The 21570-nt window shown below is 41.0% G+C and overlaps 1 protein-coding gene across 2 annotated transcripts in view; it reads left to right on the plus strand.

The window, feature by feature from the left end:
• The window catches only part of LATS2 (large tumor suppressor kinase 2), a 64978-nt gene that overhangs the window by 34529 nt on the left and 8879 nt on the right, over positions 1 to 21570 (plus strand). Inside the window, exons 2-6 of one of the 2 annotated variants that reach the window (XM_020802030.3) lie at positions 1814 to 1958; positions 15133 to 15265; positions 16088 to 17634; positions 19135 to 19717; positions 20725 to 20907. In XM_020802030.3, the coding sequence (XP_020657689.3) occupies positions 1881 to 1958; positions 15133 to 15265; positions 16088 to 17634; positions 19135 to 19717; positions 20725 to 20907 (2524 nt within the window). In that variant the 5' untranslated portion in view covers positions 1814 to 1880. The remainder of the gene's footprint in view (positions 1 to 1813; positions 1959 to 15132; positions 15266 to 16087; positions 17635 to 19134; positions 19718 to 20724; positions 20908 to 21570) is intronic. The other variant, XM_020802029.3, reaches the window with a different exon arrangement.

Consider the following 21570-nt stretch of genomic DNA (forward strand, 5'->3'; position numbering starts at 1 on the left):
TACACAGAAATGATAATTATCCTGAGAAGGGGGCATTTCAGGTGTTTACCTGTCACACAGCCTTCCTTTTCTGCCATTATCACCACTCTCTTGCCTGCTTCTTTCACTGGCATTCAAATTCTTTTTAAAAAAAGTTTTGCCAGTGAAAATGGCCTGAATTGGCAAGACATGGTAAGCATGTGAATCAACATATTAGTTTTGCACTATAGTGTGCAAAGAAACCCAAAGAAACCTAATTTGGTGGTGGACAATATTAGCAATTATTGGCCCGTCACCAATGTTTCATTAGCAAAGTAGTGGAGAGGGTGATGAAACAAATGCCCTGGATCCGTTCCAGTCGGGTTTCAGGCCACAACATGATGCAGAAATGGCATTGGTCACCCTGTTGGATGACGTTTTGAGGGAGGCCGACAGGGATAAAACATATTTGTTGGTTCTCCTCGATATCTCAGCCACCTTTGATACCGTCGGCCATGGTATCCTTCTGAGGAGGCTCTCTGAACTGGGAATTGTTGGCCTGGCGCTTGCCTGGCTCTGAACCTTCTTGGAGGACCGTCCTAAGAGAGTTCAGCTTGGGAAAGAGGGTTTCGGCCCCGTGGAGTCTCAACTGTGGGGTTCCGCAGTGCTCGATTATCTCCCCAATGCTGTTAAATATATGAGGCCACTGGTTGGGGTAATCGGGGTGTGGGGCATCGTGTCATCAGTATGCGCTCAGCTCTACATCTCCTTTTCGCCAACCACAGTGGATGCCGTTCTGTCCCTTCAGTGCTGTCTGGAGGCTGTACTGCAATGGATATAGGAAAATGGGCTGAGGCTGAACCCGGACAAGACCGAGGTCCTGATGGTGGGTGGCCCCACCATTGGCGATTTGGGAAACTCCCTCTCTTTTGGGGGATCCACCTGGACCCGGCACTCACCATGGAAACCCATGTGGCGTTCCCCCTATTTCCATCTGTGACAGATTGCCCAGCTGCTTCCGTTCCTTGATGGTGGGGCCCTCACCACTCTGGTCCATGCGCTCCTAATCTCGAGATTAGACCACTGTAATGTGCTCTACGTGGGGCTACCTTTGAGATTGATGTGGAAGCTTCAAATGGTGCAGAATGTGGCGGCCAGACTTCTTAGTGGGGTGAGAAAACACCAACATATTTCTCCCACTCTGGCTGCCTTGCATTGGCTGTCCGTTCGTTTCCGCATTGATTTCAAAGTGCTGATTACATATAAAGCCCTAAAAGGTTTAGGACCTCGATACTTGGCAGAACACCTTCTCCTACTCGTATCACTCATTTTAGCCAGGAGGGGTGGTTGAGGAGCCTAATGCCGAGGGAGGCCCAGAAAGAAAATACAAGAAATCAGGCCTTCTCAGCAGTGGCCCCCCATTTGTGGAATAATCTCCCCTCCGAGATCTGCTTGGCCCCTTTGCTGGGTATTTTCAAAAGCCAACTCAAAACCTGGCTTATTTAGGCAGGCCTTCCCTCCGGACACCACCTGATTTATCTCTTATCTCCCATCTTGAATGATATGCTTATTGCTGTGAAATTGTTGTTGATATTTTTATTTGTTTTTTATTCTATTTTGTTGTGAGCCGCCCAGAATAGATGCAGTCTAGATGGGCGGGATACAAGTTGAATGAATGAATGAATGAATGAATGAATGAATGAATTGAATTAATTGAATTAATTGAATTAATTGAATGAATGAATTGAATGAATGAATTGAATGAATGAATGAATGAATGAATAGTGCTAAACTTGAAGGCAGATATGTAAAAAATACAGTTTACAAATTGCATTGAATTTGTCACCCTTACCAGTATGAGCAGGAGGCAGGCAAAATGAGTGGGGCTCACCTGAACACCATGCCCCACTCTGCATTCATCAATGATGTCATCTAGACTTTTACCAAACTCCGGGAGGCAGTGGAAGACAGGAGGGCAGCCAACAGCAAGACAACATAATGTGAGTGGAAATTTTACCAAAACAAACAAACAAAAGAAAAGAAAACTACAAGCCCTGCCAGCCAAGCAAAATATACTATATATTCATGTCAAAAGAATAAATTAGCATTCATGTTGTATAGTCAACAAGATACATTTTTAAAGGAACAGTGAGTATCACAGCACAGACAGGTGCAAAATACCCATCTAGTTGCTACTTAAAGCACAGTTTGAAACACTTTCTTTACATTTATCCCTATTCACAAAGCACATAATTGAAGTATGGAATTCCTTACCAGGAGATATCATGATAGCCACAGATATGGATACCTTTGAAAGGGAATTATGCAGTGTAAGGCAATAGATATTATGACATATTGTGTGAGACATACACTTCCTCTTGTAGCAGAAGTAGTATGACTCTCGATACCTTTTGCAGAGGAACACAGGTAAGGTGCTGTTGAGCCCATTGTTCTGCTTGTTCATATTTATTTGTTTGATTTATTTGTGAACTGAGGATGTACTAAGCAAGGCTTTGGTTTAATCAAGCATGACTGCTCTTCACTCAGCGGTGTATTTCTCTTTGTTAGTGTCTGAGTCCAGATATATCCTTCTCACAAGAAAGTGATAGAGTAGTTCATTCACCGAACTAATCCATTTACATTTGTTCTTTTCATTGTATTTGTGTAGTACTTGAGTCTTGACATATGGAAGAGTTCAAACATCTTCCAGTTTTTCATGTAAATTTTGTATTCCTGAGTTGGCCAAAGAGAGGATAGTTCACAATGGAGAGGTGAACAGGGAGGTTTTATTGCTTTGTAACATGGAATCCTCTAAAGATACTTGGATTTCCGATCCTTTTCTAAAGCAATGGGTATAGTCTTTACCCCACAAATGAATTTATCAGAGCTCCATGAAGACTTTTGGGTATAAAGAAGATTTGAGGAAGATGCTGTTCCTTTGGCATATAAAATATAAGTGCAACATATTAAGTTACTATATCATATGATAAATGATGCCACAAAGGAACCTTTTCCCATCTTCTGCATGCTAGCTTTTTTGTTGGCAGCTGGTCTAGTAATTTGCAACTTTTGATCTGTACACACAGCTGAAGGATTTCTTTACACCCAGCTTGACAGAAATGCTCTTCCTTGAATCCTAGGAAGATATGTAAACAGCACAGAATTTATGCATACTCTAGATTTCTCTTTGTAGTAGCAGGGGTAGATTGAGTAAAAGCTAGTCATGTCTAAATTAGAGGCTGCAGTATTAGAATGGTTGGCATATTGGGAGGTACTTTTTATAAATATAATGTCAGCCAAATGAATGTTTGGCTTACGTGTGTGTGCATGTGTTAAAATTAGCAAAATGCATCACTGTTGCTAATGAAGGAAGATAACCTCATCGCAGCAGTTCATTGAGAGTGCCATCCAGACAGATTACTTGCCCTGAAAGTTGGGTTCAATATGTTCTTTCAGAAGGGTATGTGTGAGAGACTTTGTATTTATATATGTGTGTTTTTGAGAAAGTTGATGTGTGTGCACACGTAGGGGTGTGTATGTGAGAGAGAATGTATCAGTGAGTGGCTGCTATTTTGTGATGTGGTACAACTAAACTGACAGCTCAGCATACAGAGAATGTGTCTGGACGAAAATCAGTGGAGTACTACTGTGTTTCCCCGAAAATAAGACAGGATCTTATACAGTACTAATTTTTGCTCCAAAAAACGCATTAGGGCTTTCTTCAGGGGATACTTTTTTTCATGTACAACAATCTACATTTGTTCAAATACATCTTCTTCTGGTTGCTGCACAGTGGTGGAAGGCAGGCTCCACTTAACTAGGAATTATTTTGGGGGTAGGGCTTATATTACAAGCACCCTGAAAAATCATACTAGGGCTTATTTTCAGGTTAGATCTTATTTTTATGGAAACAGGGTAGTAAGGCTTGAAAACTCACTATTTTAATCTTACAGGAAAAGGGAATATATGAAAATTTGCCATTTATTTCAAAAGGTACACTACTCATCTCCACCCCATCCTAGGCCAAATGCTGTGGACATTTTTTTTTGGTGATGCCATTTTACTTTTCAGGGGGAAAACAGGTGAAATAAATTGTTGCATTGTGTTATCATGCAGAAAAACTGCTCCTTTCCTCCTCTAGTTAGAATTATCCAGTGAATGTTTTCTCTTTTATTGCTCCCCCATGATATCTTAAATCATTTTCATCATTTCATAGCAATATGTTAAAAATTATTATATATTTCAGGATATGAGAATCTTAAAGGGCATGATTGTTTTACTGTCCTGGAACTCTATGTAGTGTGGTTTAGTGGTACTGACACTTGGGCAATACCATGTTCTAGTCCTCACTGAGCCACAAATCTTGCAGAGTGATCTTGGGCCAGTAACTAGACCTGGGCACTTCATATTCATTTCCCTTGAAGGAACAGATATGAACCACAGCCCAATCCCACCCAGTCTTGTCCTCTAGAACTCTCTGGGCCACTTACCAGGCTCAACACACAGCTCAGCACTGTCATATTCGTCATCACGCCAATCCTGGCAGGAGTCCAGCCGGCCCTTCTACACCGTGGAGCTGACCACTTTGGCGTGGAGGTGGGATGGGGAATCTCCCCACTCAGCCGGTGAGTGGTCAACTGCGCAGGGAGGTGGGGAAAGGCCAGTTGAGCTTCTGCTGGGATTGGCATGACAACAGTGATGGAGCCGTGTGCCATGCGGAGACAGACTGCTGACACACATTTCCTCAGTCCCCACTGGCCATGGTCACAGTCCAGACAGGAGAGCAAATCAGGCATCAAAGTTAATGTAAAATATTGACAGTTTTTAAATTATGTACTGTTTGTTCTCAATTAGTGACTAATTTAAAATGGTTTTGAGATGATAGAAATGAAAGCCAAGTATTAGCTTGCTCAATAGTGTTTAGGCCAGTGTGTGGATGGGGATTACCTGAGAAACCTACATAGGTTCTACCTGGAGCTTTGGGGAAAAATCATAAATATAAATTAAGTGAATGAATAAAATATTGAAGGAAAAAGTTCAGGTAGAGTATTATCGTTGAAGTTTGTGATCTGACTTGTTCTACAGCATAACACAGTCAAGCACATTCAGCAACTAAAGTTGGATCAAAGAGGAGAGAAAAGATGCATACAATGCCTTGCCTCCTGACACCTTAATACAGTATACCTTTCTTATCCCCCCTCTTTTTTTGTTGAAATATGGGTACTCCTCCCAGAAGATTTTCAATATGTGTCTTCAAAATAGATTTTCTAGTCTGTAAGGATTAAAAATAGATTTGAAGAAAAGAAATGAATGTAAAATGTTTCCAAATGCAGACCTGTGACTGATTTTCAAAGCTAGAATCTTCTCAAAACAGTTCAGAGTCAACAATTTTCAAACAAGAATTAAAATAAACAAATCAATATCTCAGCTTTACCCGGGACTTCATTGTTGCTGCCTGTGAGTGATTCTGGGCAAGGATGTTGCAATTTTCTCCCTTGATGTGACTTGTGATCTATCAGGATCCCTTGTGCCTTTCAGGGAATCTTGGGAGTTGATTCTTCCCCAGTCAGCTGATCAGAACATAGGCATCTGTCTGATAGGATCTGCTAGGACTGTCTGATAGGATCTGCTAGGTTCCTGATCTTAGATCCCCAGACGCCCCTGGACTAAAACACCCAGAAACTTTCAGCACTAGCTATGTTGGCGAGGATTTCTGGGTTCTGTAGTCCAAGAACATCTGGGGACCTAAGGTTGGGAACCACTGTGCTAGGAGGACCAAAGGGAAGGAAGTATCTTCTCCGAGTGGGAATCTGGGTCTTAAAAAGCTTGCTTGACACACGCCACCTCACCCTCTCTTGGGTTCTTTGTTCGATTTTGGGCACAATATTTATTTATTTATTTATTTTATTGTATTTATACCCCGCCTATCTAGTCATTTCGAATACTTGCTGTATATCATCTTCAAGGTACACACACACTCTTCTCTTTATTTTCTTGTCACAGCTTGGGATATTGAAGCTTTGGGGCATTGGCTTAGACCTAGTTTGGGAAAGACAGGCCTTGTAATACCCACTCCCTCATTTTGGCTTTCAAGGCACCTGTCATCCCAAGATTTCTCTCAGTAGTTAGAGTCTGGTGCTGGTTTAGTTACTGGCAGGCAGGTTAGTCAGTGCTTGGATCTCCTGCCCTAGGCTATGCAAAAGATTTTCAGCTGTCACCAGCAATGTTGTTGCCACTGTTCTTGTGGTGTGTTTTGGTCTTGGGTTGCTCTTGCTAGGCAATCTACCCCTTCAGTGCTAGGACTGTAGCATGAGCAGTGTATGAATACTAAAGCAGCACAGTAAAAAAATCTTTCTAAAAATACAAGGACTAAAAGAGAAGCACAGAACGTTTTATCACGTTATAGGGCTCGTACAGATCATAGAATAAGTACAGCTCTTCCCACTTTTAATTTTCTTAAGTGGACAACATATGTCTCATTAAATGACAAGTTAGGAATCTGCTTTAATCTTGGCTGCAGTATTAGTGAGATATTTTGTCTGAGCCTGATTTCCTTCATCCTTCTGTTCCTGAGGTTTTATATTTGTTCTTTGTACAAAACAGCAATTTTGCACCCACTTTTCTTTCTCCGTAGATATTAGTACAGAGGACAGCAATTGTAGTCCTGAATAATAGATGTGCTTGTCTGCACATTTGACAAGATCAGCAAAACTTTGGGCTGTACTTGTCTGATTGAAGGTCACTTGAGAAATTCTTATGGGCATGCAAAGTTGATTAAATAAATTTCTAGATGTTTGGCATTTTGACTTGGTCCCAGGATATCTAAAGAAGCCATCCTTTCCTTCTGGCAACTCATAACATGACTTAATTTAGAATTTAATAAAGCCATCAGGTATGGATAGCAAAAGGGCTATCCAAGTTGTGATGCTTTGCCTGATCTTGGCAATGCAACAAAACCTGAACATCTTTTAGAGCTGGAATGCCAATGTCCTTATCTTCTGTGCTTGAGATCTACTTGGCCATGCTATTTACCATAACCATCTCATCCCTGACAAACTTGGCCAAGGAAGGTTTGGCCTCCCAGTTAACTAAGGATCCAGTAAATATTTCTCCCTCGGCTTCTGTTTTGTCACCAAGGCTTCCTAAGAGGCTGCCTTTAATTTCCTGGTAAAAAAAAACTTGCCAGATAATTTGTTGCTCTTGTTATTTTGTTGATGTTACATGCTATCAAATCACTTCCGACTCATGGCGACCTCATGAATGAGTGACTTCCAAAATGTCCTATCCTCAGCATCCTTAATCCATTCTTGAAAACTCTGTGGTGTCCTTTATGGAGTCAATCTATCTCATGTTTGATGTTCTTTTCCAGCTGCCTTCTACTTTTTCTAGCATTTTTGTCTCTTCCAGTGATTCTTGTCTGCTCATGATGTGCCCAAAGCACAACAGTCCCAGTTTCATATTTTTTGCTTCCAGAAAAAGTTCAAGGTTGATTTGACCTAGGGCTCACTTGTTCATTTTTCTGGCAGCCCAAAGCATCTGCAAAGCTGTTCTCCAGCACCTTAATTTAAATGAATCTTTTTTTTTTCTGTCAGGTCACTTCACTGTCCAGCTTTTCCACCCATACATAGTAATTGGGAGTAGAGTAGTATCCATGATCTTGGCCTTGGTTTCCAGTGACATATATATACTTACACTTTATCTTTTCTAATTCCTTAATTGCCCTTCAGAGTCTTAGACTTGACTGATTCCAGAAACTTGACTGACTGATTTGTTCCATTCAGAACACTTTGTTACTCCAAGGAGCTGATGGCAATGTGCATGTCCTTTCTCTTCACTGTAATCCTCACAACAACAATTTAAAGTAGGCGAGGTTGGGAAGTAGTGACTAGCCCATAGGCAGGGCTTGAAAATTCTTAGAATGTCTTACCAGTCAGTCAACAATTTCACCAGTCAGCATGACCGGACTATAGCCTTGCAATTTATGTTAACAACTTTAAACTAGGCACTTGTTCACTTTTATTTCTACGTAACAGTATGTACAAACCCAAAATAAATATATCCTCAGACTTGGGTTGCTTTATTACTTGAATGCCTGTGGGGTCATGAAGCTTGTATTTTGAATGCCTTTCTTTTGAATGACTCCAGGAAAACTGAAATCAAACGCGCCCAGCCTCTTAAGGAGCCATGGTTCCCTCCCACCCCAGGATGTGTCCTCATTGGGTTGAAATTGGGAGCAGGAAATCTCCATATTCTCCAGCATGGGACTACTCTACATTCTCCTGCATAACTATATCTCTATGTGCCGCTTGAACTCTCTTCTCACAAGAAGAGGGCTGTTTTCCTTTTGCAATGGGAGGGGGGAGGGGAGGACTGCAGGATCATTGAGATAGAGAGACGGGAGGAGGGTAAGGAGGTAGAGAGGGAGCTGTGGCTCATCAAGCAGCGTTTTTTCACTCATCACAGATGAGTGGACGAGTGCATTTTTCAAGCCCTGCCCATAGGCATCATTAAGCTTCTTGACAAAGTAGGGATTTGAATCTGGGTCTCCCAATGGGGGAGCAGTGTAACCACTGTGTTGTGTTGGATAACAATTCATATACTCAGTTTGAAGAGATGATAGTGACCTCATAGAAAAGTGGCTTGTGGGCCATTGACTAGATGTCCCAGTTTTAGAAGACATGCAAGATGGGGGAAGGATGGTGTGTCTAATGTTAATTTAGTTTTCTCATCTCTGTGGACATGTCTCTTTTTAATGCTTCATGAAGTATATGTCTCAGCAGGAGCATGGCATATATTAGTGTACCATTTAAGGGCAACAATCCAAAAATACAAGACACTGCATGTCCTAGGAAACACATATACTGTATTTTTTTCGTTTATAACACACCCCCATTTATAAGACCCTTTTCTAACCCCCAAATTAAGAAAACTTAGCTTAGACATTTCAGCCTCTGAGCTCAGAATGTCAGACATTTTGTCTCTGTTGAATCTTGAGCCTATAGGCTCCATCTCCAAGGAGGTGTGTTCCGATTGGTTTGTTCAAGATCAGCTGATGTCAGTTCCGTAAGCTCATGATTGGAGGAAGTTAAGTCTCCTGACTGTAGGAAACTAAGTCTCGTGGCTGAAGGAGGCTTGTTTACAGAGGCAATGTATGTTGCGTTTTTTACTTTCCTCAGCTATCTCAGCTTACTTCCATGTAAAAGACGCCCCTCAATTTTTAGGGTAATGATTTTAGGAAAAATTAGCATCTTATAGACGGAAAAATACGATAGTCCGCTATGGGTTTAAGAAGGACCAGATAAAAGACAGTTAAAAACTTGGCTATTTAGGCAGGCCTTCCCTCCAGTCAGCTAAGTCTCTTTTTTTATTTCTTCTTTCCTTATCCTTATTCCCTTCTTTCCTTATTCCCCATCTTGGTAATCCTTTCTTAAATTAATTGTTTTAACTAATATAGTAAATGTATTTTTATGATAATATATATTTTATTCGATTTCATTTATTTATTTATTTATTTATTTATTTATTTATTTATTTATACCCCGCCTATCTAGTCATTTCGACCACTCTAGGTGGCTTATTTTATGTTGTAAGCCGCCCCGAGTAGACATGGTCTAGAGGGGTGGGGTATAAATTTAATAAATAAATAAATAGTTAGGAGCATAAATAATCAAACGCGCCCAGCCTCTTAAGGAGCCATGGTTCCCTCCCACCCCAGGATGTGTCCTCATTGGGTTGAAATTGGGAGCAGGAAATCTCCATATTCTCCAGCATGGGACTACTCTACATTCTCCTGCATAACTATATCTCTATGTGCCGCTTGAACTCTCTTCTCACAAGAAGAGGGCTGTTTTCCTTTTGCAATGGGAGGGGGGAGGGGAGGACTGCAGGATCATTGAGATAGAGAGACGGGAGGAGGGTAAGGAGGTAGAGAGGGAGCTGTGGCTCATCAAGCAGCGTTTTTTCACTCATCACAGATGAGTGGACGAGTGCATTTTTCAAGCCCTGCCCATAGGCATCATTAAGCTTCTTGACAAAGTAGGGATTTGAATCTGGGTCTCCCAATGGGGGAGCAGTGTAACCACTGTGTTGTGTTGGATAACAATTCATATACTCAGTTTGAAGAGATGATAGTGACCTCATAGAAAAGTGGCTTGTGGGCCATTGACTAGATGTCCCAGTTTTAGAAGACATGCAAGATGGGGGAAGGATGGTGTGTCTAATGTTAATTTAGTTTTCTCATCTCTGTGGACATGTCTCTTTTTAATGCTTCATGAAGTATATGTCTCAGCAGGAGCATGGCATATATTAGTGTACCATTTAAGGGCAACAATCCAAAAATACAAGACACTGCATGTCCTAGGAAACACATATACTGTATTTTTTTCGTTTATAACACACCCCCATTTATAAGACCCTTTTCTAACCCCCAAATTAAGAAAACTTAGCTTAGACATTTCAGCCTCTGAGCTCAGAATGTCAGACATTTTGTCTCTGTTGAATCTTGAGCCTATAGGCTCCATCTCCAAGGAGGTGTGTTCCGATTGGTTTGTTCAAGATCAGCTGATGTCAGTTCCGTAAGCTCATGATTGGAGGAAGTTAAGTCTCCTGACTGTAGGAAACTAAGTCTCGTGGCTGAAGGAGGCTTGTTTACAGAGGCAATGTATGTTGCGTTTTTTACTTTCCTCAGCTATCTCAGCTTACTTCCATGTAAAAGACGCCCCTCAATTTTTAGGGTAATGATTTTAGGAAAAATTAGCATCTTATAGACGGAAAAATACGATAGTCCGCTATGGGTTTAAGAAGGACCAGATAAAAGACAGTTAAAAACTTGGCTATTTAGGCAGGCCTTCCCTCCAGTCAGCTAAGTCTCTTTTTTTATTTCTTCTTTCCTTATCCTTATTCCCTTCTTTCCTTATTCCCCATCTTGGTAATCCTTTCTTAAATTAATTGTTTTAACTAATATAGTAAATGTATTTTTATGATAATATATATTTTATTCGATTTCATTTATTTATTTATTTATTTATTTATTTATACCCCGCCTATCTAGTCATTTCGACCACTCTAGGTGGCTTATTTTATGTTGTAAGCCGCCCCGAGTAGACATGGTCTAGAGGGGTGGGGTATAAATTTAATAAATAAATAAATAGTTAGGAGCATAAATAATCCTTCTGTGGTGTCCACCCAGGTCATGAATATTCATATGCCATCTGCATATAGACCAATGGGAGTGCTGGAGGGGCGAGGTCACGACATCTAAGAGACTCAGCAGGAGGAGGGGGAGTTAGTTAAAAGTTAGGAGATAGGGAGTTAGAGTTGAAGAGATAGAAGGTTTTGGAGTATGGGTGAGTGAGAGTGGTGGTTGAGAGGGATAAAGGAGAATGTTTAAGAGTTAACAACATTGCTTGTTCTATCAACATCTGTAACCATAAACAGTTTCTATTTGGTTCTTTTAAAATGACCTATGGCCTTGGACATCTATCATTAATAATAGGTAATGTTGATGTAATCAACTGGTGGCAGCTGAGGGGCACATAGTGTGAGCTCTTTGTTTGGTGAAACAAGCAGGGGCCACGTGGGAATCATGACAGCTTCTGACAATGAGCATACCCTAAAAGGCCCACATTTGTTTCTTCTGGAGATGCCATTCTGGCATGCTGCTGTTTCTGTCTTCTCCCTTGAGAAATCTCGATCTGTTTCCTGCATCTGTCACCTAACCTCTCTTGTGAATGGAAAAATGGAGGATGTGGGGTGTTCAACAATTAATTTTCTTTTGTTCAGATCTCAGAAAGCCTGTTCTCTCTTCAAGATCTGCTAGGTTAGAATGAATGGGAGGGTCGAGCGATCCTTTCGTAACCTCTTGAGCAATCTTTCCTTGTGCTTTTAGATACAAATACCTTTTGGCAAACAGAGTCCTTTTCTCCCCCTTTAACAACAACCAAAAAGATGTTGCTTGACATAAAACAATTCAAGTTCTAAACTCTGCCAACAGTCGTGGGGAGAAAAGCCAGGACAGAGGCAAAAACAAGGGAAACTATCCACTGCTATTTGCCAGCAGTATGTGCAAAGTATTTAGGTGAATATACAAAATATCTCTAGTGGCTGTTAAATAGTAACCTTCCCCACCCTCTGATATGTGGAATTTTCTTTGGGTTCCAAACAGATTATATACATCTTAACAGCCAAAATATATAATAACAGATGCAGCCAAAGTTCAGGCCATTCGGAGGGCAGAATTCCTAAGTGTAAAATGCCAAAATAAATTACAGGGTAATCCCAAACCTATACAGAAATTGGTTTCAGTTCATGAACCCCCTTCTGTTTTAGAAAGTATCCTTCCCCTTTTCTGATGAAATGTTTATGGCATTGATGAACAGGTATGTTGCTTTTTGAGCCTTCATTAGTATGTAACAGCATCCTGATGCATGGCTCTTCAGTATCCTGGAACATCCTGTGACTAAGTACAAATCTCAAGGATACTAGGTGTCAAGGGTGTTGTAATGTATTCGCGAAGGCTTTCACGGCTAGGATCTAATGGCTGTTGTGGGTTTTTCAGACTCTTTGGCCATGTTCTGAAGGTTGTTCTTCCTAACGTTTCACCAGTCTCTGTGGCCGGCATTTTCAGAGGACAGCCCTCTGAAGATGCCAGCCACAGAGACTGGCGAAATGTCAGAAAGAACAACCTTCAACAAGGCCCAAGAGCCCGAAAAACTCACAACAACCATGTCAAGGGTGTTGTTGCTGCAATATGTAGGGGGCTAATCAAGTTTAGATCACTTCTGCTTTGGGTTTTTTTTTTGTTTTGTTTTTTTTTTTTGGCTGCTACATTTGCCAGTATATTTGGGAGAAAGGAACGAAGTTGTTGGCTTGAATTCAAAAGATCCCTGTGCTAAAGAGGCTTCCTTCTATTTCCCATGACCTATCGGGATCTGGACAAATGTAAACTGAGCTTGTTCCAGCCTGGTCTCAGGAAGTTCATGCACAGGAATGGAGGAATTTGTCAGTGTCCCTCATTCTTCCTTCCCCCCCCCCATTAAAAATTTGTTTTGCTCCATTTGTTTGTCCCATTTCACAAACTTTATTTTAAAAGGGGGGAAAATACATGCCTTTTTGGTATGTGTTTTTGTGCAGCTTTCCCCAAGATACTTAGCCCTAGTATATGACTTTTGGAGCATATCTCAAATTTCACAGAAATGCAAAACCATAACTATGTTATAGTTCCCATTCTTGTTTAGGTAATGCAGATTTGATTAGTTCTTACCAAACTGTTAACAAGTTAAATTCTTCCTTTGTCCTTAGCACTGTTATTTGTATGTAAACCCAAATTATAGTTTTGAAGGAAGGAGCTGAAACTCAAGCCAGAAGAGTATTGCTTGAGTGAGGTGATATAATGAGTTCATGGCTGAGATGAAGTTTGAGTAAGAAGCACCTCAGCTGTGTTCCATGGTAACTGTAACACCTCTCATATATCTGCTAATCAATTTTGAGAGAGTTTATCCATTACTCTGATAAATCTCTCTGAAATTTGGTCAAGGTTTTAAAAAAAAGGGCTGAGCAGGAACTGTCCATCAAGAACGTGGGCAAAAATGAGGTGCTGGTTTTGCAACTTCTGATCAAGTCTTTCTGAAAATGAGTAAAAGCCCATCACAGATTTTGCCCACTGGAGGACAACAGCTGTTGTAGTCTTAATAGTAGTAAATAATAATAGTGATGATTATTGGTTTATGATGATAGAATTCTTCATTCTAGATTGGTTGGTATTTTATTAAAAAACTAAAATAGTTAAGTTTAAAAAAAAACTAATATTTTAGTTTAAAAAACAAGAGCCCAATAATTAAAGCTAATAAGGGCAAGATATTTTATTTGTACTGTATATAAATCATTTCTCAAGTACTTGCCTTTCTCAACAACATGTAAGTAAAATTTCCACATTTTAGCAATATAGGAGGTAGGTCTGCTGCAGCAAAACAATTAACCTCAGTGGAGCTGCTGTAATAGGGGGGGTGTGTGTGTGTGTGATGTGATCCCTGTAACCAGCCCCAGTTAACACTCTGGCTGCAACACTCACATTCTTTACCTTTGTTACATGAGAAGAGCTTTTTGTATATTTGTGTGATATAGTCATGCTTTTCTATATACATTTATTTGAGTAATGTTTTTTGGATATGCAAATAATTTAGAAACATATTAATCAAAATAGATAATATATGAACAAGCAGAGAAGGTGCTGTGTATGATTTTTGGCTCTGAGCAGAACAGAACACTTTCCATTCTGGGACATTCTTCCTCTTTGCCGGAATTTGGCTCTCTTGTGTTTGTATCTTAGGTTGCTAAGCCATGAAGTTATACTAAATGTTCACAACTAGCTTGTTCTGGGGCAGCTCTGTTCTGTCTTTAATAATAAAAAGTGTTGTTGGTTTTCCAGAGCAGAGTTATGAAACAATTGTTTATTTATTACAAGAAGTCTGTTGGTGCTAGTTTGATAGGTTTAGGGCAGAGTGTTTAGTTAATTGATTAGTTAATACAGATTTTCATAGATTAAAGAAATGTTTCCAAGTTGTTTGCGCAAAGAGGCAGCATCAGGATGATAGTTATATTTAGAATGATAGCAATATTTCAACAGGATGACACCGTGTTTTCCAGAAAATAAGACAGGGTCTTATATTAATTTATGCTCCCAAAAACATATTAGGGCTTATTAGGGGTGTTGTTGTTTATCATGTACAACAATCTACATTTATTCAAACAGTCATGTCATCTTCTTCTGGTTGCTGCACAATGGTAGAGGATGGGGTTTCACTTAACTGGGGCTTACTTTTGAGGTAGGGCTTATAGATATTACGAGCTTCTTGAAAAATCATACTAGGGCTTATTTTCAGGTTAGGTCTTATTTTTAGGGTAGTTATAATTCAAAATGATAGTTATATTTCAACAAGAGAACATACAGAAAGGTAACATCAACTTTGAAAAGGCTTCTCTGTCCTTCAAAACATTGGGGAGTGCCTCTTTAAGAAAGAGTTGACTGTAATTTTTGCATGGCTCATTAAAAAATACATTTTTTCCTTTAAAGGCATAGTTCAATACAGAAGACATTCATATTTACTCAACTGAAGCACATACAGTTTTCTAGTTTTGATTTTTGTGTTCTCAAATCTGTGTCCCCATTTTGTTTAGGAGATGGCAGTGAGAGCCCTTAAACAGACTGGTAGTAGAAGCATTGAAGCAGCTTTGGAATACATTAGCAAGATGGGATACTTGGACCCTAGAAATGAGCAAATAGTCCGTGTGATTAAGCAGACCTCTTCAGGTAAGCCCGGGTGGTCTCTCCATTTCCTTTCTATTTTTCTGCACTCGTTAAGCTGGATTTCACATTTGAATGGGAAAGAAGCATGCTTGCCTTGACCCCATTAAGTTTCTCAAAAAGGGAAATATCTTGGACTCAGACTGTGTGGCAATATAAACTTGACATTCCATTCCTGGATGTTTGATGTGGTAAATCCTGATGCAATCGAATGGGTATCTTGCAGCAACTCCATTGCATCTATTGCTTAAGTGGCTGAAATAAGATTCACAGAGAAAGATTAAATGTTAGAATTTTCCACTGTTCAAATCTGATCTTTTTTTTTTTTTTTTTTTTTTTTTGCTCTTCTACCCACTTCCTTTTCCCGTTCCTTTTCTGCTTGCCCTTGCCTGAGGAAAGGTAAAGATTCAGAAAGCTTGCATGCAGTTTTGTGCCTTTTTTTGATAAAAGTTGATATAATAAATTGTTCTGATAAAAATGTATGCCACCTTAGTGGGGGGTTTTTTTGTTTTGTTTTTTTTTGAGAAAGGTGGGGTAAAAATATTTTAAATAAAGAAATTCGAGGAAGTTCCTGAACTGATCAAAGCATGCATTGTTGTCACTTTTCTCACCTCACATAGTTTGCAAATTGGATTGCCTTTTTGTGTGATTGGTCTTTGGGAGCCAGACAAAGGCTTCATTTGCAAATCTCAATTGTTTAGACACAACTTTCTAAATCATATATATCCAGAACACTAATGTAATTAGAGATTGTGTGCAATACATAGTTTGGCCCTCATATGAATTGCTTCCTCTTACTATCCTACTGTTTTCTCTTGCTTCCTATAGGAAAGGGCGTTATGCTAAACAATGTGAGCCGCAGGCCAAGTTTTGAAGCCTCCAGTGAATCCTTTCCGTCCTATCACCAGATGGGCAATCCAGCTTATGAAGGAACAAGTTTTGGGGCAGAAGCTGCTAACATGCTTAGTGAGGTTCCTAGGCCATACATGGACTACTTACTCTCTGCTTCACAGCCTGCAACCATGAATGCTCCAGTGCAAAGGCCAACTGGCCTAAGCTCCCACAACATGCCTGCCAGCCATCAACAAAAAACATATTCTGCTAACATGGATGCCTCAGTGATCAACTACTCAGTGGCTGCTAGTCACAGCAGCCAGGCCTTGCAGCTCCAAGGCAGCCACAGCTCAAATAGTCCACACTACAGCAGGCAGCCTGTGATGGTGCAGGGTGAGGCCCTTGGATATGGAATCCAGCGGAGCCAGTCTTTCCAAAACAAGTTGCAGCAAGAAGGAGGAGGGTACCCAAGCCTTCCAAATAAAGGAACGGTTGCTCAGAATAATGCTGGCCATGGGTTCCAGCCGGCACCAACTAGTTTGTATATGCCGCACTCACATCACAAACAGCCCATTCCATCTTCTCATCCCATGCATGTGATCACCAGAGGGCCCACATTTCCAAATGAATTTTCAGACAGTCCCCCACAGGGTCTATTAACACCTTCTAGAAATAGCCTGAACATGGACTTGTATGATATGAATAACCCTCAAGTTCAGCAATGGCAAACAGCCTCTTCCTCCTCCTCCTCCTCCCGCCGTGATTCACTGCAGAATCCAGTTCTGGAGGTGTCTCCCCGGCAGCATGTACCTTTCAGGCCAGAGGCCCATGTCCCCAGCAGAACCAACTCTTTTAACAACCATCAGCAGCAGTTGCCAGTATCCATGAGGCAGACTCCTCCAGGCAAAGCTGATGCTTCCATTTCTTCTCCAAATACCATCACTGCAGTCACATCTGCTCATATTCTCCAGCCGGTGAAGAGCACAAGAGTGTTGAGGCCTGAGCCTCAAACCGCTGTAGGTCCTGCTCATCCAGGTTGGTTGCCTGCACAGTCTTCAGCTGTGGATGGCTTAGGAATGATCGAACAGCACCCCCTACCTGTTGGAGGAGCAAATGCCTATCAGTTAGATGTGGACTATAGCAAGCAGGAACTCGGGTGTCCTCCACCACCATATCCTAAGCATTTGCTCCTACCCAGTAGTTCTGAGCAGTTTGATATCAACTGCTTACGCACAGGAATAGAGCAGACAATGCGAGGAGTCCCAAATTCAGCAGCCAGCAAAGCTGAAGAAAACAGGGAGAGGAATGACAAAATCAAAACAACCAAAGTGGAAAAAACGGGCAAGGATAAGAAACAGATCCAGACATCCCCAGTACCAGTGAGGAAGAATGGCAAAGATGAAGAGAAAAGAGAGTCCCGAATTAAGAGCTACTCACCATTTGCCTTTAAATTCTACATGGAGCAACATGTGGAGAACATCATAAAGACCTACCAGCAGAAAATGAATCGTCGCGTGCAGTTGGAGCAAGAAATGGCTAAGGTAAATTCTGTGTGTGCGCGCGCTTTCCCCCCCTTTTGCTAAAAGCTAATAAAATGAAATAATTTCAGTCACATGTGACAGCCCTTTTATCTTTAATGCCCTTAGGTGTAGGATCATAAATTCTTTCATTTTCATATTTATTTTTTTAAGAATGATACTTTTCTGCTATTCTAGAACTTTGAAACAGTGCCAGGTGAAAATCAGTGCTGCTTCTCCCCACCCACCTGTCTCTCTTATTGAAGGTATAGGAGAAAGCACAGTGCTCTCTGTCCAAAGGTATCCTTATCCGCTCCCTTTGATCTCTGAGACTTTTATCAGGGATTACCCCCACATTTTTTCCAGGCTATCTTCCCAGCCATATAAAGTTGGTAATGTGCTTTTAAAGAAAACAAAAAACTGAGAGTAGATTATCCTGGCGCTGAGTTTAAATCTGAATACAGAAACATCAAAAGGAGGTTGTCCTAAGCCTTCTTCAGGCATTTTCTTCACCAAGGTGTAAAGGAGGGAGGAATAGGTAGCCCACCCAAAGGCACCCTGCATACAGGCACTTACACTGTAGATGCACATGTCAGGGGAGGTGTCACTTAGTGCAGCTTCAGTGTTTCTTCACATACGGGTCCCACACAGTTGCTGTGGGTTTTTCGGGCTCTTTGGCCATGTTTTGAAGGCTGTTCTTCCTAACGTCTCGCCAGTCTCTGTGGCCGGCATCTTCAGAGGACTGGAGTAGCACTGTCAAAGAGAACATGGCCGAAGAGCCCGAAAACCCCACAACAACCTTAGATCCCGGCCGTGAAAGCCTTCGCAAATACACGATAGAAGCATTTGGATGGGTCTTTGGTTTATTCCAAGTTAATGTACTAGTTCTAAATGTAATCTGCAATGTATACTGCTTTAAATGCTTACAGCAGTCTTCTTCAGATGTGTTGAACCACAGCTCCCATCATCCCCAGCCACCATATCCATGAATAGGGTTATCTCTATTCTTTTTCGTTTCATTTTGTTCTTGGGACCTCTCAGTAATTACCAGGGCATCCTCCTTTTCTAACAAGCACCTAGGCTTGTAGCTCAGCCTGTCCTAGACCATGACATATTCCAGACCTGTCTTTCTGCAGATGAGTACAGGTGTAGGTCTGGCAGTTGGAACTCTCAGAATGGAGAATTATGGGTTTTGGAGTCCCCCACCCCAAAATGGCACATGCCTAGCCATGAATTTTGAGCACTGATTTTAGTCCTATGTCTATTGATTTAGATGGGAGCATGTGAACTCCAGATTTTGTCACCATTCCCATCAGTACTCACCATTAGCTGGGGGGTATTGCACGCCAACAGTGTCTGGAGTGGCACATATTTGCCACCTCTGAGGCTCAGGTGGGGGAAAAGACACATTTTGGTCTTCTTTACTGATGTATTTCTAAAATCTTTCCTATATCTTGAGAATCTGCAACAATCCTGACTTGACCACCAAATTCTCTCTCTTCTCCCACACCTCCCCTTACCAAGGCTGGTCTCTCTGAAGCAGAGCAAGAACAAATGAGAAAAATCCTCTACCAAAAAGAGTCCAACTACAACAGGTTAAAGAGAGCCAAAATGGACAAATCGATGTTTGTAAAAATCAAGACTCTGGGCATTGGTGCTTTTGGAGAAGTCTGCCTTGCCTGCAAGGTGGACACACATGCTCTGTATGCCATGAAAACCCTGCGGAAGAAAGATGTGCTGAATCGTAACCAAGTGGCTCATGTCAAAGCAGAGAGGGACATTCTTGCAGAAGCTGACAATGAATGGGTGGTTAAACTCTACTACTCCTTCCAAGATAAAGACAACTTGTATTTTGTGATGGACTATATCCCTGGTGGAGACATGATGAGTTTGTTGATCAGGATGGAAGTCTTTCCAGAGACGCTAGCTCGGTTTTATATTGCTGAACTCACATTGGCCATAGAGAGTGTGCATAAGATGGGGTTCATCCATAGAGACATCAAGCCGGATAACATTCTGATTGATCTTGATGGACACATCAAATTGACTGATTTTGGCCTCTGCACTGGATTCCGATGGACACACAACTCAAAATATTATCAGAAAGGTATTGTTGTGACATTTGTGGGGGAAAGGAAGTGTTGAAAATATCACTAACAATATCTTATTTTAAAATTGTATTACATGTGTGTCATTGTCTTACAGACTAATAGGAAACAGGTTCTTTTATTACAGTAATGTTATGAATGTTGGACAGACGGACAAATTGGATAAACAGAAGAAAAATGTATGCATTCATTTCAATTACACTTACACAGGGTTACCTATAGTACAGGGTTAAGGTTTTGCATCAGAACTTTATTTATTATAGTCATATAAACCCTACCCTTAAAGTAACAATTCAAAATACGAATATATATATTCATATATACACACACAACAAAAGCAGGCTTTCAGAAGGTATTTGAAAGACATGTAAAAGGACATGCAGATGTTTGTAGTGGCAGTTTCAGAGATGTGGAGCAACAAGGAATAGAAACAGCCTTTTGATGAAGCAGAAAACATTCAGATGGCTGACAGTGGAGGATAGAAAGCATGAATGTTGTGGGCAGGCAAGGGAAATTCATAGAGGTCTTAAAAGTAAGGGCAAGATATTGGATCTAGGACTAGACATGAAGATTGTGTAGTAGATGTATTCAAACATGATGCTATAGGAGAATACTTGAGTGATTTGAGTTATTGAGCATGCTGCTCGATTGCTCCTACTGCAAGGAGGCGTAGCTAAACAAACCACATACAATCTGCCTTGCCTCTTCCACCAACAAGTCAGTGAAAGTAGCAAAAAAAGGAGGTGGGATTTCACTGGCTTGTCAGGGAAGAGATAAACCAGATTACTAGGTTGCCATGTCACAACAGACAAGCCCTGTGGTTTGTTTGGCCATGATTAGGCAATAGGTACAAAGTATTGCCACTTATTCAGTAAGCAAGAATGGTCAAGAATCTGATACCCTTCTGTGTCAGAACACTGAGTGTGATGGTGACCCTAGTGACCCTTTGTAAAACTTCCCTGTGTAATAATGTTTGTTTCCTTTTTTATTTCTCTTCTTTTGAAAGGGAGCCACATTAGGCAGGACAGCATGGAGCCTAGTGATCTTTGGGATGATGTGTCTAACTGTAGATGTGGAGACAGGTTGAAGACCTTGGAACAGAGAGCAAAAAAACAGCATCAGAGATGTTTGGCCCATTCACTAGTTGGAACTCCCAATTATATTGCACCAGAAGTTCTGCTGCGCAAAGGTAGGTGGTCTCTGTCTTTCTAAATGGAGGCTCACCTTTCAAACGTTTATTTTCTGTTAATATTTTGTTGTCGTGGGGAAGGCTGAAGGATACTAGCTGCTTTGTTGAGAGTTTTGGTAATTGTTTAATCCAGTGGTCCCCAACCTTGGGCCTCCAGATGTTCTTGGACTACAGCTCCCAGAAGCCTTCACCACCACTTCTGCTGGCCAGGATTTCTGGGAGTTGAAGTCCAAGAACAATTGGAACGGATTGCCGTCCTTAAGCGAAAATCGCCATAGGAAACATCGTTGAGTGAAACCCGGTTTCCCAATTGAAATGCATTGAAGCCGACTCAATGCATTTCAATGGCTTTGCGAAGTCCTTTTTCGCTCCTGTAAAAGTGTCTTAAACTGTTAGAAACCTGTTTTAAATGCTGACCGTACAAAGGCTTTCAATGGAGAATAAAAAAATTCACCAAAAATTAATGACGACTCAGAACAACACCAAATTAAGTTTGCATAGGGTTCAGGAGGTGGGCTAATGATTGCAAGCATTTATAACAGGTTTCTAACAGTTTAAGACACTTTTACAGGAGCGAAAAAGGGACATCGTTGAGTGAAATTCCCCCATAGAGAACATCGTTAAACGATGGGGGAAATTCCTCAAAGAAACCCATCGCTGTGT

The sequence above is a fragment of the Pogona vitticeps genome, chromosome 3 (genome assembly GCF_051106095.1).
Source record: "Pogona vitticeps strain Pit_001003342236 chromosome 3, PviZW2.1, whole genome shotgun sequence".
NCBI lineage: Eukaryota > Metazoa > Chordata > Lepidosauria > Squamata > Agamidae > Pogona > Pogona vitticeps.